This window comes from Littorina saxatilis, linkage group LG2 (genome assembly GCF_037325665.1).
Source record: "Littorina saxatilis isolate snail1 linkage group LG2, US_GU_Lsax_2.0, whole genome shotgun sequence".
Lineage (NCBI taxonomy): Eukaryota > Metazoa > Mollusca > Gastropoda > Littorinimorpha > Littorinidae > Littorina > Littorina saxatilis.
The window spans coordinates 78,315,416-78,330,415 of NC_090246.1; the positions used below are offsets into that span (position 1 = coordinate 78,315,416).

At 40.7% G+C, this 15,000-nt stretch overlaps 1 protein-coding gene across 1 annotated transcript in view; it reads right to left on the reverse strand.

Moving 5' to 3' along the window:
* LOC138954363 (cephalotocin receptor 2-like) overlaps positions 1–15,000 on the reverse strand; it is a 23,164-nt gene that overhangs the window by 3,838 nt on the left and 4,326 nt on the right. The window contains exon 3 of the mRNA XM_070326231.1: positions 1,985–2,167. Within this exon, the coding sequence (XP_070182332.1) occupies positions 1,985–2,167 (183 nt within the window). The remainder of the gene's footprint in view (positions 1–1,984; positions 2,168–15,000) is intronic.

Below are 15,000 nucleotides of genomic sequence, written 5' to 3' on the forward strand. Positions count from 1 at the left end.
TAATGAAGAATAAGATGAACGTAATTTTGGATCGTTTTATAAAATAAAACATTTTAATTACAATTTTCAGATTTTTAATGACCAAAGTCATTAATTAATTTTTAAGCCACCAAGCTGAAATGCAAAACCGATTGAAAAATGAGGGTGTGACAGTGCCGCCTCAACTTTTACAAAAAGCCGGATATGACGTCATCAAAGACATATATCGAAAAAAAAGACAAAAACGTCCGGGGATATCATTCCCAGGAACTCTCATGTCAAATTTCATAAAGATCGGTCCAGTAGTTTAGTCTGAATCGCTCTACACACACACACGCACAGACAGACAGACACACACACACACACACACACACATACACCACGACCCTCGTCTCGATTCCCCCTCTACGTTAAAACATTTAGTCAAAACTACTTGACTAAATGTAAAAATGAAATAAAAATGGAATTGGCATTGTTGCTTGCACTAGACTTAGCTGACGACTACCGTGAAAACAGTGCCTAGGGTACGCACGATAACGGATATTTAGTGCGTTCCGGGACCCGCTGTTTACAGGTTTAGTGCGTCCTGGGACCCCCCTCAATGAATTTCTAGTACGTGATTTCGGCTTCTAGTGCGTATAGGACGCAGGGACGCGCAGTTTGGGGAGCCCTGATTTTATTTCATTTTCATTAGTTAATTGTCCCATCCCTATGAAAATCAGGTAGCTTTCTCCCAGTGGAAAGCTAGCAGCAACGAGTCGGGTCGCTTTTTATGTGTATTCAGCTACCTGTACTTATGGCAGAATGGTTGAAGGAACCACCAAAATCTGATGCATCATCAAAATGTTTGATGTATCCGCCCTAGAATAAGGACAGCCACGTAGTGGAACAAATCCCCGCTCCATGCGCCAGGCTCGTGAAAACTCTCTGAGCATTCACCCTCTCCCCCCCCCCCCCCTGGATCCCCTACCTCTCCCTTTAGATTCTCTCTCCTTCGTAATGACTGTCGATAGGAGATGCAGGCACTGGTATTTGACGAGGCCGGGGAGACCGAAGTGTGCAGATATCGGCTGACAGAAAATACATACAGGCGATAATGACTCTTGACAACGATGGTTAGCATGGCATTGAAAACAAAACCCTGTCGATGTCCACTCGAAATATAATTACTACTGGTACACCCACAGCATATAATCACGCGTACACCTACACGTTTCCATCTTGTTTTTGCGAAAATGTTGGAAAATCATGAGAAAAGTACAAAGTTGACGACAGAGACGTAATAATAGGTATTAACGGAAAGAGTCTCTATCCAGACTACCACCCCCCCCCCCCCCCCCATGTCTTTTTTTACTGTATCGTTGTTTGAAGCGGCTTTCCCATTTCTATCACTATTAGTACACCCGCACACGTATCAGTTGCACTCTAAGAGAGAGGCTATTCTGAAACATGCTCTATAAATGTCTGTATAGCGTTTGTTATTCGCGTGTTGTAATGACGATGTTTGCGGCAGAACTGAGAGATGATCGAGACATTCAATTTATCTTCACCACACCACCACCAACAAGACCAAAACGAGGATACTGAGGAGGGTTGTCATACGGGTTTTACGCAGTAACATTTAATCTGTTTTCTCTCTCCCCTCTCAGCCTCTCTCTCTCTCTTTTCCCTGGACCTCATCCGTTGCGAGCGCCAAGATGTTGAAACAGATGGTTAAGTCTCTCTCTCTCTCTCTCTCTCTCTCTCTCTCTCTCTCTCTCTCTCTCTCTCTCTCTCTCTCTCTCTCTCTCTATGGGTAGCTGACTGAGAAGGGCGGATTGTGTGTGTGTGTGTGTGTGTGCGTGCGTGCGTGCGTGCGTGTGTGTGCGTGTGCGTTAGTGCGCGCGCGAGTGTGTGTATGTGCGCGTGTGTGTGTGTGTGTGTATGTCAGTGTGTGTGTGTGTGTGCCAGTGTGTGTTTGAGAGAGAATCAACAAGCACGTGAAACCCGCACCACACCAACTGACCTGGTACCTGAAGAGCAGAGGCTGTGGGATGCTGAGGAGGGCGGACAGCAGGTAGACAGCGGCGATCATGACGTTGACCGTGCGGGGGGTCCAGCTGTAGTTGGACAGCGGGTAGCAGATGGCCCGGTACCGGTCCACCGCCGTCATCACCAGCACGTAGGTCGACAGGTACATGACGAACACCTGCACACAACAAGCACAATGCCGAAATCCTGGGTAAAGGCGGTCCTTAATTCAGCTAGAAGTTGACGTCGCGAAGTCTTTTGACAGAAAATTCAGTGACAATGAAAGCTTCGTGCAATGAGCTTCTTGAAGTAGATATTAATTGGGCAAAGTCGACTTCACAAAGTCTCCTTCACTAAGCTCACTGCACGAAGCTTTAATAGACGAATTCCGAAAATAACTCTGTCGGGTTTGCCCTTGCTTTTTACTCTGATAAGCTTTGGAGGGGCCAACCACTAGTGAGGGATGTGTCGGAAACACGTGGACAGGAGCACATGTATGAAAAGTTGTCAGAGGAAAAGCAAGGGTATTCACTCTTTCACAACCCATACAAACCCGACGAAGTTATTTCCGAAAATCGTCTGTTGGCGCTGAATGTTCGTGAAAAGAGCTTGTGAGTGCAGCACTGTTCAACCACGAAGGGGAGGAGAGTGAAGTAAAGCGAAGTAAGGTGGGGAAGGGGGTGGGGGTGCGTCGAACAAGTTTTAAACGAAGACTTTTTGTTTAAACCTGAATATTCAAGCACCGTCCTTTCCATGTAGACGATTGAGCTCACCATCTCAGATCTGGTCAGACTGTTCCGTGGGGCGAGGCCATTCATCCACTTGGACACATAACAACAATCAACAGTCTGTACGTTTTCTGTGCAGAGTGGGATTTTGTAAGGAATGAATTGTGTGACTTACTGTAGTGGCAATCTGTGGAATTGATTCGTCATAAAATGGATTTTGTAAGGAATGAATTCTGTGACTTACTGTAGTGGCAATCTGTGGAATTGATTCGTCATAAAATTCTCACCCTGCACAGGAAGTAGTGGTTTTAAGATTTTTTTTTTATAACTTTGCACAGGAACCAATTAGGATGTTGATTTGTGTGTGTGTGTGTGTGTGTGTGTGTGTGTGTGTGGGTGTGTGTGTGTGTGTGTGTGGTCTAATCCAATGCATGTTAAAGCCTGGTCAGATGTGAGATAGTGAGGAGAATTGTTTCACGGAAAGGACTGTGTCTTTAATTAGCAATGGCCAGTCCAGCCTGTGTCTGTATTTCCAGAAAGCCAATATTCCGAGAAATCGAAAGGAGTGTTTTAGATCTCCGCTTTTGTCATGAAATATGAGAGGTTGCTGGAAAGCTGAGAATGGGCAAAGAATAATAATCACGCAGGCAAGAACAACTGATCAGCCCTTCCTCATTTCCAAACATGCCAACGACCTGCGCATCTGCTCTTGTTTCTTACTTGGAAGGTATACTTTTCCCTATTTTCTTTTCTCTTTCTTTTTCTGATCTCTTGTTTTTCCTCTTACTGAATTTCGCTTGTTCGTTTACTCGTTTTTACATTTAGTCAAGTTTTGACTAAATGTTTTAACATAGAGGGGGAATCGAGACGAGGGTCGTGGTGTATGAGTGAGTGTGTGTGTGTGTGTGTGTGTGTGTGTGTGTGTGTGTGTGTGTGTGTGTGTGTGTGTGTGTGTGTGTGTGTAGAGCGATTCAGAGTAAACTACTCGACCGATCTGTATGAAATTTTTCATGAGAGTTCATAGGTATGATATCCCCAGACGTGTTTTTCATTTTTTCGATAAATGTCTTTGATGACGTCGTATCCGGCATTTTGTAAAAGTTGAGGCGGCACTGTCACACCCTCATTTTTCAATCAAATTGATTGAAATTTTGGCCAAGCAATCTTCGACGAAGGCCGGACTTTGGTATTGCATTTCAGCTTGGAGGCTTAAAATTTAATTAATGACTTTGGTCATTAAATATCTGAAAATTGTAATTAAAATTATTTTTTTTATAAAACGATCCAAAATTACGTTTATCATATTCTTCATCATTTTCTGATTCCAAAAACATATAATTATGTTATATTCGGATTAAAAACAAGCTCTGAAAATTAAAAATATAAAAATTATGATTAAAATTAAATTTCCGAAATCGATTTAAAAACAATTTCATCTTATTCCTTGTCCGTTCCTGATTCTAAAAACTTATAGATATGATATGTTTGGATTAAAAACACGTTCAGAGAGTTAAAAAGAATAGATATAAAGAAAAGCGGTCTATCCTCCTCAGCGCAACCGCTACCGCGCTTTTCTGTATTGTTAATTTCACTGCCTTTGCCACGAGCGGTGGACAGACGATGCTACGAGTGTACGGTCTTGCGGAAAAAATGCTTTGCGTTCAGTTTCATTCTGTGAGTTTGACTGAGCTTGATTAAATGTATTTTCGCCTTACGCGACTTGTTTACATTTAGTCAAGTTTTGACTAAATGTTTTAACGTAGAGGGGGGAATCGAGACGAGGGTCGTTGTGTATGTGTGTGTGTGTGTGTGCGTGTGTGTGTGTGTGTAGAGCGATTCAGAGAAAACTACTGGACCGATCTTCATGAAACTTGACATGAGAGATCCTGAGTATGGTATCTCCAGACGTTTTTTTTCATTTTTTGATAAATGTCTTGGATGACGTCATATCCGGCTTTTCGTGAAAGTTGAGGCGGCACTGTCACGCTGTCATTTTTCAACCAAATTGGTTGAAATTTTGGTCAAGTAATCTTCGACAAAGCCCGGACTTTGGTATTGCATTTCAGCTTGGAGGCTTAAAAATTAATCAATGAGTTTGCTCATTAAAGTTGTCAATGTCATTAAAATTGATTTTTCGCAAACAGATTTAAAATTGATTGCATCGTATTCTTCATCACATTCTGAATCTAAATATATAATACATATGTTATGTTTACTCTTAAAATGTGATCACAATTAACGAAAATAGATTAATTAGTCTTACGATTAAAATTTAAGAAATCGATCCAAAAATGATTTCATCTTATTCTTTATCATTTCCTGATTCCAAAAACATATAGATATGATAGGTTGTATTCAAAACAAGCTCAGAAAGTTAACAAGAATACAGAAAAGCGCGCTTTCCTGCTTAGCACAATACGCTACCGCGCTAATCTGGCGTGTCAATATCACTACGTTTTTCACGTGGGAGGTGAGCGATTTCCTTCACGCGGGGATTGACGAAGCTGTACTGTCTTGGTGAAAAATACAGCGCGTTCAGTTTCATCCCGTGAGTTCGACAGCTTGACTAAATGTAGTAATTTCGCCTTACGCGACTTGTTTCTAGGCTTGGTTTAAGCGTGTTTATTCAAATTCTCATACACACGTTTCAAACAATAACAACATTAAGAACGTTAACAAGCAGATTGCTTATGGACACGTTCTTGAAATTATAATCAATACACATTCAGATAGCAAAACATGGCGAACAAGTGATAGCTTCAACACTTATCTTGATAATCTTTAATTATATTTTATACAAATAGGGTAAAGAGAGAAACAGGGAGAGAGAGAGAGAGAGAGAGAGAGAGAGAGAGAGAGAGAGAGAGAGAGAGAGAGAGAGAGAGAGAGAGAGAGAGGGAGAGAGAGAGAGGGAGAGAGAGAATGCCTGGCTACATCAATTGCACAGTTAATATAATATTAGCCGAAGCGATTAGTTAACATAACATAGTCTTGTACAACAGAGAATATTTTCGTGTTCAAAGATATAGTTAAATCAGTATTTCCAAACAAGAGTGTTTTGCAGTCTAGAACGTGTGTTGGCAGACTATTGAATAAAATGGTTCTATGTTCTTTAAATTTTGGACAGTGTAACAAGAAATGTTCAGAAATGTTTCTAGGCTTCTGGTGGATTCTGGTGGATTCTGAGCGACACTCGAATTACCATTTACTGAGGGGAACTAAGCCGCTTGTTTTTCTGAAGATGGTTATGCTGACTCAGACTTTTGTTTTTGTTGAACAGACAAGGAGTTATTGCCTCTTTCTGTCGTCTTTACATTTAGTCAAGTTTTGACTAAATGTTTTAACATAGAGGGGGGAATCGAGACGAGGGTCGTGGTGTATGTGTGTCTGTCTGTCTGTGTGTGTGTGAGTAGAGCGATTCAGACTAAACTACTGGGCTGATCTTTATGAAATTTGACATGAGAGTTCCTGGGTATGATATCCCCGGACGTTTTTTTCTTTTTTTCGATAAATACCTTTCTGCTTGTGGGTGTGTTTGCACGCATATGCGAGCACACAGGCGTAAATATCTATTCGTGCACGCTAGATTTTGTGAGCATGTACATTTTTCTTTGCTACGTGTTATTTGTTTTTTGTTTTTTTACGCTTCTTTTCTGGGACTGAAAAACAACTGTGGCTTTTATCCTGAGTACGCTAGTTCCTTTTTTTTTTTTTTTTTTTTTTTTTTTGGTATAAAAAAATATAAACAACATTAGGACATAACCGACAGACGGACATATAACGCTACGCTAGTTCCTGTTTTTCCAAAGCAAATTTGATTAAAGCACGACCTTGACTCCTTACTTCCTCTTTCGCACGTTTGTTTTTTCGGCGTTGCCATCGATCGTATCTTGACAGGACATCGCTCTTTCCATGGCGGGGTTAAAGCGATACTGTCTGCGAGGAGGGGGTGGGGGTGTGGGTAAGGCGAGGGGGCGGGGGTCCATTGTGTTGGAACACCTTCTTATAACTTTGAAATCGACAGTGTTGTTGTTTTTGTCTCCATAGTTTTCAATTCAAACTGATTGACCTGTGCGTTTTGTTCACGAGTTTTGAAAACGGCAAGCTCAGTCACAGTTCAAAGCTGACATCAGTCCTGTTCTATAGTGCTGTGTAGTGGGCCCTTCTTTGTCCCACTTGCTAAACCAACAACTACCACCACCACCACCAGCACCACCACCAACAACAACAACAATAACAACAACATCAACAACAACATCAACAACATCAACAACAAGTTTTCAAAAAGTCCCGGACACTTTGAACACTTCAGCGCTATCGTCTGATGTGTTAGCGGTCTCGACAGAGTTAACTGATATCGTTCAAAAGGCGGACGATATCCCTGTTAAAATTGTAACACTCGTTCCTTAAATTGGCGTCCTTAACTGTTGTTTGATTGTTCAGCACGATTAGTCGGTTAGGATTGAGAACAGTGTAGGGAAACAAATGGGTGCGGCGGTGTCCGTATATAATTGTTCACATAGGGATCGGTTTATCAGAGTGCAGCAGCAGGAAACTCAATTAGAAACATTTGAATTAGTATGTAAGTGTGCACGGGCGCTTCGAAGCTTTAATGTCAACTCTGGCAATACCAATGTTGGCGTAGCGGGTGCGTGTTCGAGAATTCTAAAAATGCTCTTTACTTAACAAAACATTTTTTTCGACGCTTCCCGGAAGTAATTAACGATGCATAACAACAAGCAAAGACAGACAAAAACATTGACAAACACACAGACACCGGAGTAACGACGTTTTCATGAGAACGAGTGGGAGGTCTCCGCATTCATGCGCGGTCACGATTCACTAACGACAGTGCAGATATTTTCATCGCCTCTCACGATCTGCAAACGACATTTCAGACATTTTCATTGCCTCTACATGTTCCATTCGGGAGCATAAAAGGTCTCGCTACATCCGTTGTAATGCTGAATAAAAGGACTCTCCCAGGAGCGTTCATTCATTTAAGTAGGTGAAACAGCCTTGTTCTGAAAGACAGGTTCGTGGCACTGGCAGTCGTTCATCTAGGTTGTTGCTCTTCACGGAAAGATACTCAAAAATTAAAGTTACATCGTCCATCAACAGGAGTGTTTCCATTCGTCAAAACTCTTGTATCACCTCGCAGCGAAGAGTCTAAATGGTTTAAGGTTTCTTTCAGGAAAAGTCACAATCTTAGTGTGTGTATGAATCTCACACATTTCTTTCGTGATTTGAACAAAGAAGGGACTCCGCGAATTGAGAATAATCCCACTAAGCCGAGCATCGATTTTAAAACCTTCGTCTCAGTCTTCAAGTTTCAAACCTAGTCTGAAACATATATGTTAAAACCCAAACCGCTTCGATAGCAAGTGTCAGTTACAAAGCAAAAGAACCCGTTTCAGTTAAACTACGGTTAGTCCTCTGTGGCCAATATTCCTATATGGAGAGGTGTTGCAAGGATTTACTTTCTTCTGCAAGTTTGCCGAAAAGACCGTAAACGTCTCGGCAATTTTTCTGAAGTTTAAGGCAGTCCTTGACGTTACGTTTTGCCCAGCGTAAAATGACGGGAAAGTTTGCGACGACTCGACACCAAACGATAACTCTGTTCTTTAACACTGAAAAACCAACAATTTCTGCTGTTTTTATTCTTGGCTGAACCTTGTTACATGATCTGAACGTTCTGATTAGTTAACGTCGGTTAATATCCGGACGTCTTTCTTGTTGGTTACGTTAGAGTCTTATTCAGAACAGTTAAAGTGTGTTCATTTCAGCGAACCAACCAAGTGAAAAATAAGGGTACGAATCATGCAAGTTCATTTTTATATTTAGTCAAGTTTTGACTAAATGTTTTAACGTAGAGGGAGGAATCGAGACAAGGGTTGTGGTGTATGTGTGTGTGTGTGTGTGTGTGTGTGTGTGTGTGTGTGTGTGTGTGTGTGTGTCTGTGTGTGTGTGTGTGTCTGTCTGTGTGTGTGTGTGTGTGTAGAGCGATTCAGACCAAACTACTGGACCGATCTTTATGAAATTTGACATGACAGTTCCTGGGAATGATATCCCCGGACGATTTTTTCTTTTTTTCGATAAATACCTTTGATGACGTCATATCCGGCTTTTTGTAAAAGTTGAGGCGGCACTATCACACCCTCATTTTTCAATCAAATTGATTGAAATTTTGGCCCAGCAATCTTCGACGAAGGCCGGACTTCGGTATTGCATTTCAGCTTGGTGGCTTAAAAAATAATTAATGACTTTGGTCATTAAAAATCTGAAAATTGTAAAAAAAAAAATGTTTTTAAAACGATCCAAATTTACGTTTATCTTATTCTTCATCATTTTCTGATTCCAAAAACATATAAATATATTATATTCGGATTAAAAACAAGCTCTGAAAATTAAAAATATAAAAATTATTATTAAAATAAACCGAAATCGATTTAAAAACAATTTCATCTTATTCCTTGTGGGTTCCTGATTCCAAAAACATATAGATGTGATATGTTTGGATTAAAAACACGCTCAGAAAGTTAAAAAGAATAGAGATAAAGAAAAGCGTGCTATCCTTCTCAGCGCAACGAATATCCCGCTCTTCTTGTCAATTTCACTGCCTTTGCATCGAGCGGTGGACTGACGATACTACGAGTATACGGTCTTGCTGAAAAATTGCATTGCGTTCAGTTTCATTCTGTGAGTTCGACAGCTTGACTAAATGTTGTATTTTCGCCTTACGCGACTTGTTCTTCTTTACATTTAGTCAAGTTTTGACTAAATGTTATAACGTAGAGGGGGGAATCGAGACGAGGGTCGTGGTGTATGTGTGTGTGTGTGTGCGTGTGTGTGTGTGTGTGTTTGTGTGTGTGTGTGTGTGTGTGTGTGTGTGTGTGTGTGTGTGTGTGTAGAGCGATTCAGAGAAAACTACTGGACCGATCTTCGTGAAAGCCCGGACTTTGGTATTGCATTTCAGCTTGGAGGCTTAAAAATTAATGAATGAGTTTGATCATTAAAGTTGCCATTAAAATCGATTTTTCGCAAACAGATTTAAAATTGATTGCATCGTATTTTTCATCACATTCTGAATCTAAAAATATATACATATGTCATGTTTACTCTTAAAATGTGATCACAATTAACGAAAATAGATTAATTAGTCTTACGATTAAAATTTAAGAAATCGATCCAAAAATGATTTCATCTTATTCTTTATCATTTCCTGATTCCAAAAATATATAGATATGATAGGTTGTAACTTGTATTCAAAACAAGCTCAGAAAGTTAACAAGAATACAGAAAAGCGCGCTTTCCTGCTTAGCACAATACGCTACCGCGCTAATCTGGCGTGTCAATATCACTACGTTTTTCACGTGGGAGGTGAGCGATTTCCTTCACGCGGGGATTGACGAAGCTGTATTGTTTTGGTGAAAAAATACAGTGCGTTCAGTTTCATTCCGTGAGTTCGACAGCTTGACTTTAATGTAGTAATTTCGCCTTACGCGACTTGTTTTCTTCTTCTGTGTTCATGGGCTTCTCCCACGTGCACTTGCTAGCTTTTTGCACGAGTGGCTTTTTGCGTGTATGTCCGATTTTCTCACGCCATTCAGGCAGTTATACTCTTTTTTTCGGAAGCATAATTATATTCTACTGATGGAAGCGGCCTTCTTCAGACAGTCATGCCGTTAGCAATTCTTTTTTAGAGGTCGTCAAACTGTGCTACATATATAGTTTGTGGTCTAATGAGCAATGACCTGATTGTTCATGTCGTTATATTTGTACAATTATTATTTTCTTTAACAAGGAATTACTGTAATTAAAAAGAAGAAGTAGTTCACAGTGGCCGCAAACTTGCCATGCAACATTCACAAATCAAGCGAACACAAAAGCACGTCAAGAGTACACAACTGTCGCTCAGTGGACACGCTGCGATAAGCCGGGCTCTACCGGTTTTTGGACCCTGCAGTGTTATAATGGAAGAAAGTGGGCGGCAAAATATCCTATTCAAGTACAAGCTGCAGAAATCCTCCAGTATTATCCGACAATAAAGAACGATACAATTGTTACTAGCTCTTAAGTACCTTGCACGATGACTGCCCGTTTCCCGAACCAATCAGACGAACCATTTTATCAAAAGCAACAGACGGGAGCTTAAGGAAACAACAGTTTTTTGCTGTTAATGGACATGCTTTGTCTGAATTAGTTAGCTAGGCTTAACATGTATCCCTTGTTTCGGCCATGAGATCGACGATTTGAGACTTATAACCTGCAAAGGCTTAACACGAATACTGTTTAAAATGGCGTCTAAATATTAATGTAAACAAAACGAAAGTTATAGTTTTTTCCAGAGGTAAAATTAGAAATAAACCACTGTTTACGTATAATGGCAATTTAATCGAAGTAGTGTTTGATGTAATGTACTTGGGCCTTAAGATTAATTATAATAATACATTTTCAGTCGCACAGAAGAATCTATATGATCGTGCCTCAAGGGCAATGTTTGTTCTTTCGCGCACTTGTAGACAATTGTCACTGCCTGTGGACATACAAGTTGACCTGTTCGATAAAATGATTGCTCCAATTTTATTGTATGGATGTGAAGTATGGGGTTTTGGTTCCTGTGAACTTGCTACTAAACTTCAATTGCGTTTTTATAAAATTGTTTTCAAACTAAAAAAATCAACTCCAAATGCTATGATATTTGGTGAACTTGGAAGATATCCACTAGATGTTAATATGAAATGTAGAATGCTTTGCTATTGGTATAAACTGATTAGTCCTATTCATAAAAATAAATTTTCAAGTATTGTGTATTGCTTTACTTATAAATTGTATATCAACAAGATGATTGAATGCAAGTACTTATGTTTCATTGAAAAAACCTTAAATGAAATTGGTCTCTCTGGCCTTTGGACTTCTCAAGAAAATATTCAATACTCAAGCACATGGTTTAAAAAGAAAGTAAAAAGAAGCTTGTATGACCAGTATATCCATAAATGGTTTACAGAAACTGGAAAAAAAAATGTTTTGGAATTATCGAATGTTCAAAGATATTTTTGCATGTGAAGACTACGTCACACACCTGCCATATCAGCAATGTGTTTCAATGATGAAGTTTAGAACATTAAACAACAATTTGCCTGTACAGAAAGAACGTTATCTTAACATCCCGAGGTCAGAAAGAACTTGCACCAAATGTGTATCGCATGACATAGGTGATGAATTCCATTATTTATTTGTCTGTGATTTTTTCAAAGAAGAAAGAGCTGAGTTGTTACCACCTTACTATTGGAAAAAACCTAATGCACTTAAATTTAAAAAGTTGTTTGCTACTAAGAAAAAGAAATTGCTAAAGAATATTTTGGACTTTATTAATAGAATTTGTAACAGTTTTTCATAAATTTTTTATTTTTTTATTTTTTTTATTTATTTATTATATTAGCATATATCATGATTGTATTGATTGTATTTATTGTTCAAAATGCCCCCATGGGTCATGGACCAATAAAACTTGAACTTGAACTTGAACTTGTTTCGGCCATGAGATCGACGTTTTGAGACTTATAACCTGCGGAGGCTTAACACGTATCCTTTGATCTCCTTTGTTTCGGCCATGAGATCGACGATTTGAGACTTATAACCTGCAGAGGCTTAACACGTACCCCTTGTTTCGGCCATGAGATCGACGATTTGTGACTTATAACCTGCGGAGGCTTAACACGTATCCTTTGATCTCCTTTGTTTCGGCCATGAGATCGACGATTTTAAGACTTAAATAGTGACAAAACCGAAGTTATGCTGGCCTGTCCCAAGAAATTTCTCAATCACCCTTCTCTTCCTGCCTCTCTCACTGTCAACGAACTACCTATCTCTTTCTCTCCGTCTGTCCGCAGCCTTGGCGTCACTCTCGATCCAACTCTCTCTTTCCAAAAACACATCTCTAACATCTGCAAGTCCGCCTATCTAGAGCTGCGCAAGATTAGTTCAGTCCGTCACTACCTCACCGCTGATGCAACCAAAACGTTAGTGTATTCTTTAGTCCTCTCAAAGATAGATTATTGCAATTCTCTTCTCGCCGGCCTCCCTAAGTACCTTTTAGATAGACTTCAAAGGATCCAAAATAACGCTGCCCGCCTGGTCTTCAAATCTTCCAAGTATGAACACGCCACACCCCTTCTTCACTCTCTACACTGGCTGCCAATCACTAAAAGGATCGAATACAAACTCTCCTCTCTTTCTTTTGCCGTCGTTTCTGGTTCTGCCCCAGAATACTTGTCAGAACTCCTCAATCTCTACACCCCCTCTCGTCAGCTTCGCTCCGCCGCCGACACTCGACTCTTCCGACTCCCCACAGTGCAAACAAAGACATGTGGCGAGAGGTCCTTCGCCTATCAAGCCCCTGTGACCTGGAATAGATTACCTCTGCCTCTCAGACACACAGATTCTCTCACTACATTCAAGACAAATCTCAAAACACACCTCTTTCAGCGCAAGTGATTTCCCCTCCAGCATCTCCCCACCCACCCCATCCCGCCCCACCTCGCCCCCTACCTAGTGCCTAAAATAACGTGTACATATATTTTCTGCGCTTTGTGTCAGCACTGTTTGTGTGTGTGTAAATAGTATCGTTGACACGTTTTTATATAGAAGCCTATTGTGGTTCTTGTGCTTAGGCTGTGTATTGGATTGTCATTGTATGCCTGCATTATTAGTTGTCAGTAATTATTACATGTGCTGATTGTTCTCTTTGCCTGCGCGCGTATAGTATGTTGGTTATGTTTGGTCATAGTATGTTTGGTTATGTTTGGTCATAGTATGTTTGGTTATGTTTGGTCGTTATCTTTGCCTGTGCGTGTATAGTTTGTTGGTTATGTTTGGTCGGTTTCTTTGCCTGTGCGTGTATAGTATGCTTGGTCGATGTATGTATTGTAAAGCGCTAAGAGTAGACATTTTTCTAGAATAGCGCTATAAAAGTTTGCATTATTATTATTATTATTACTTATACGTTATAGCCTAACCAGCGAAAACTTAAAGAGGAAGTTGTATTTGAGCTTTCTGCAAGCTTGCCAACCCACAAATTGATGACTTACTTTCCTTTAATTCGCGGCTTGTTAAAAGTTCAGATCGATGGGTTTGGTAATGATCATGAGTGTTTTCAGTTTCGTGTTGTCACGAACCGTTATTTCTTTGTCTTATCTTGTCCTAATTTGTACTTTTAATCACGAGGAATAATTGTCTGTTTCCATCCGTTTGGCCAAATTCGATCAGGTCTTATTCTCCTCCCATGCAGTTGACTGGGGTTCTTGTGATTATGGGCTCACTTAGTTAACACACACACACACACACACAAACACTCACTCGCGCGCGCGCGTGTGTGTGTGTGTGGTGTGTGTGTGTGTGTGTGTGTCTCTCTCCTTTCCCAAACACCCTTGTCTCACTATCTCTCTCTCTCAAAATTACAGCTTCTTGTTAAGACGTCAACAAATTCTCGGCAAACACATTTGAATACAACAGCAACAGATACAATTATATAAGTTTTATGTATGTGTACAGTGGACCCCCAACCCTACCCCCGATCGTTTACGACAACCGGAAATCTGAGAAAATCAGATCAGTCTTAAAAGGGAGAGAGTCGATAAATGGAGGTTAATGTACAGACGGGACGGACACGGGTCAACTTTATGTGCAGACCCAGAGACGGAAGCCATGTCCCACCCCCGTGTCATCACAATGGCACGTAAAAGACCTTGGTCATTCTGCCATAAGTGCAGGTGGCTGAATACACCTAAACACGCAGACACCTGGGTAGCCCGACTCCGTTGCTGCTAGCTTTCCACTGGGAGGAAGCGACCCGAATTTCCCAGCGATGGGACAATAAAGTAATGAAAATGAAATGAAAAAAATGAAAAATGAAATAATGAACAGTACATCCGCTAAAGCAAGGCGTTCAAGGAGTTTAAGTCTTGATTAAAACGGGGTGGGGGTGTGGTGGGTAGAGGTTGGGGTGCGTAGAGATGGTGCGTGTAGGGGTGCAGGGTGTGTGTTAATAGGCAAGGCAAGGCAAGGCGTTCAAAGAGTTTAAGATTTAATTAAAACGGGGCGGTGGGTAGATGGTTTTTTGTTTGTTTGTTTGTTTGCTTAACGCCCAGCCGACCACGAAGGGCCATATCAGGGCGGTGCTGCTTTGACATATAACGTGCGCCACACACAAGACAGAAGTCGCAGCACAGGCTTCATGTCTCACCCAGTCACATTATTCTGACACCGGACCAACCAGTCCTAG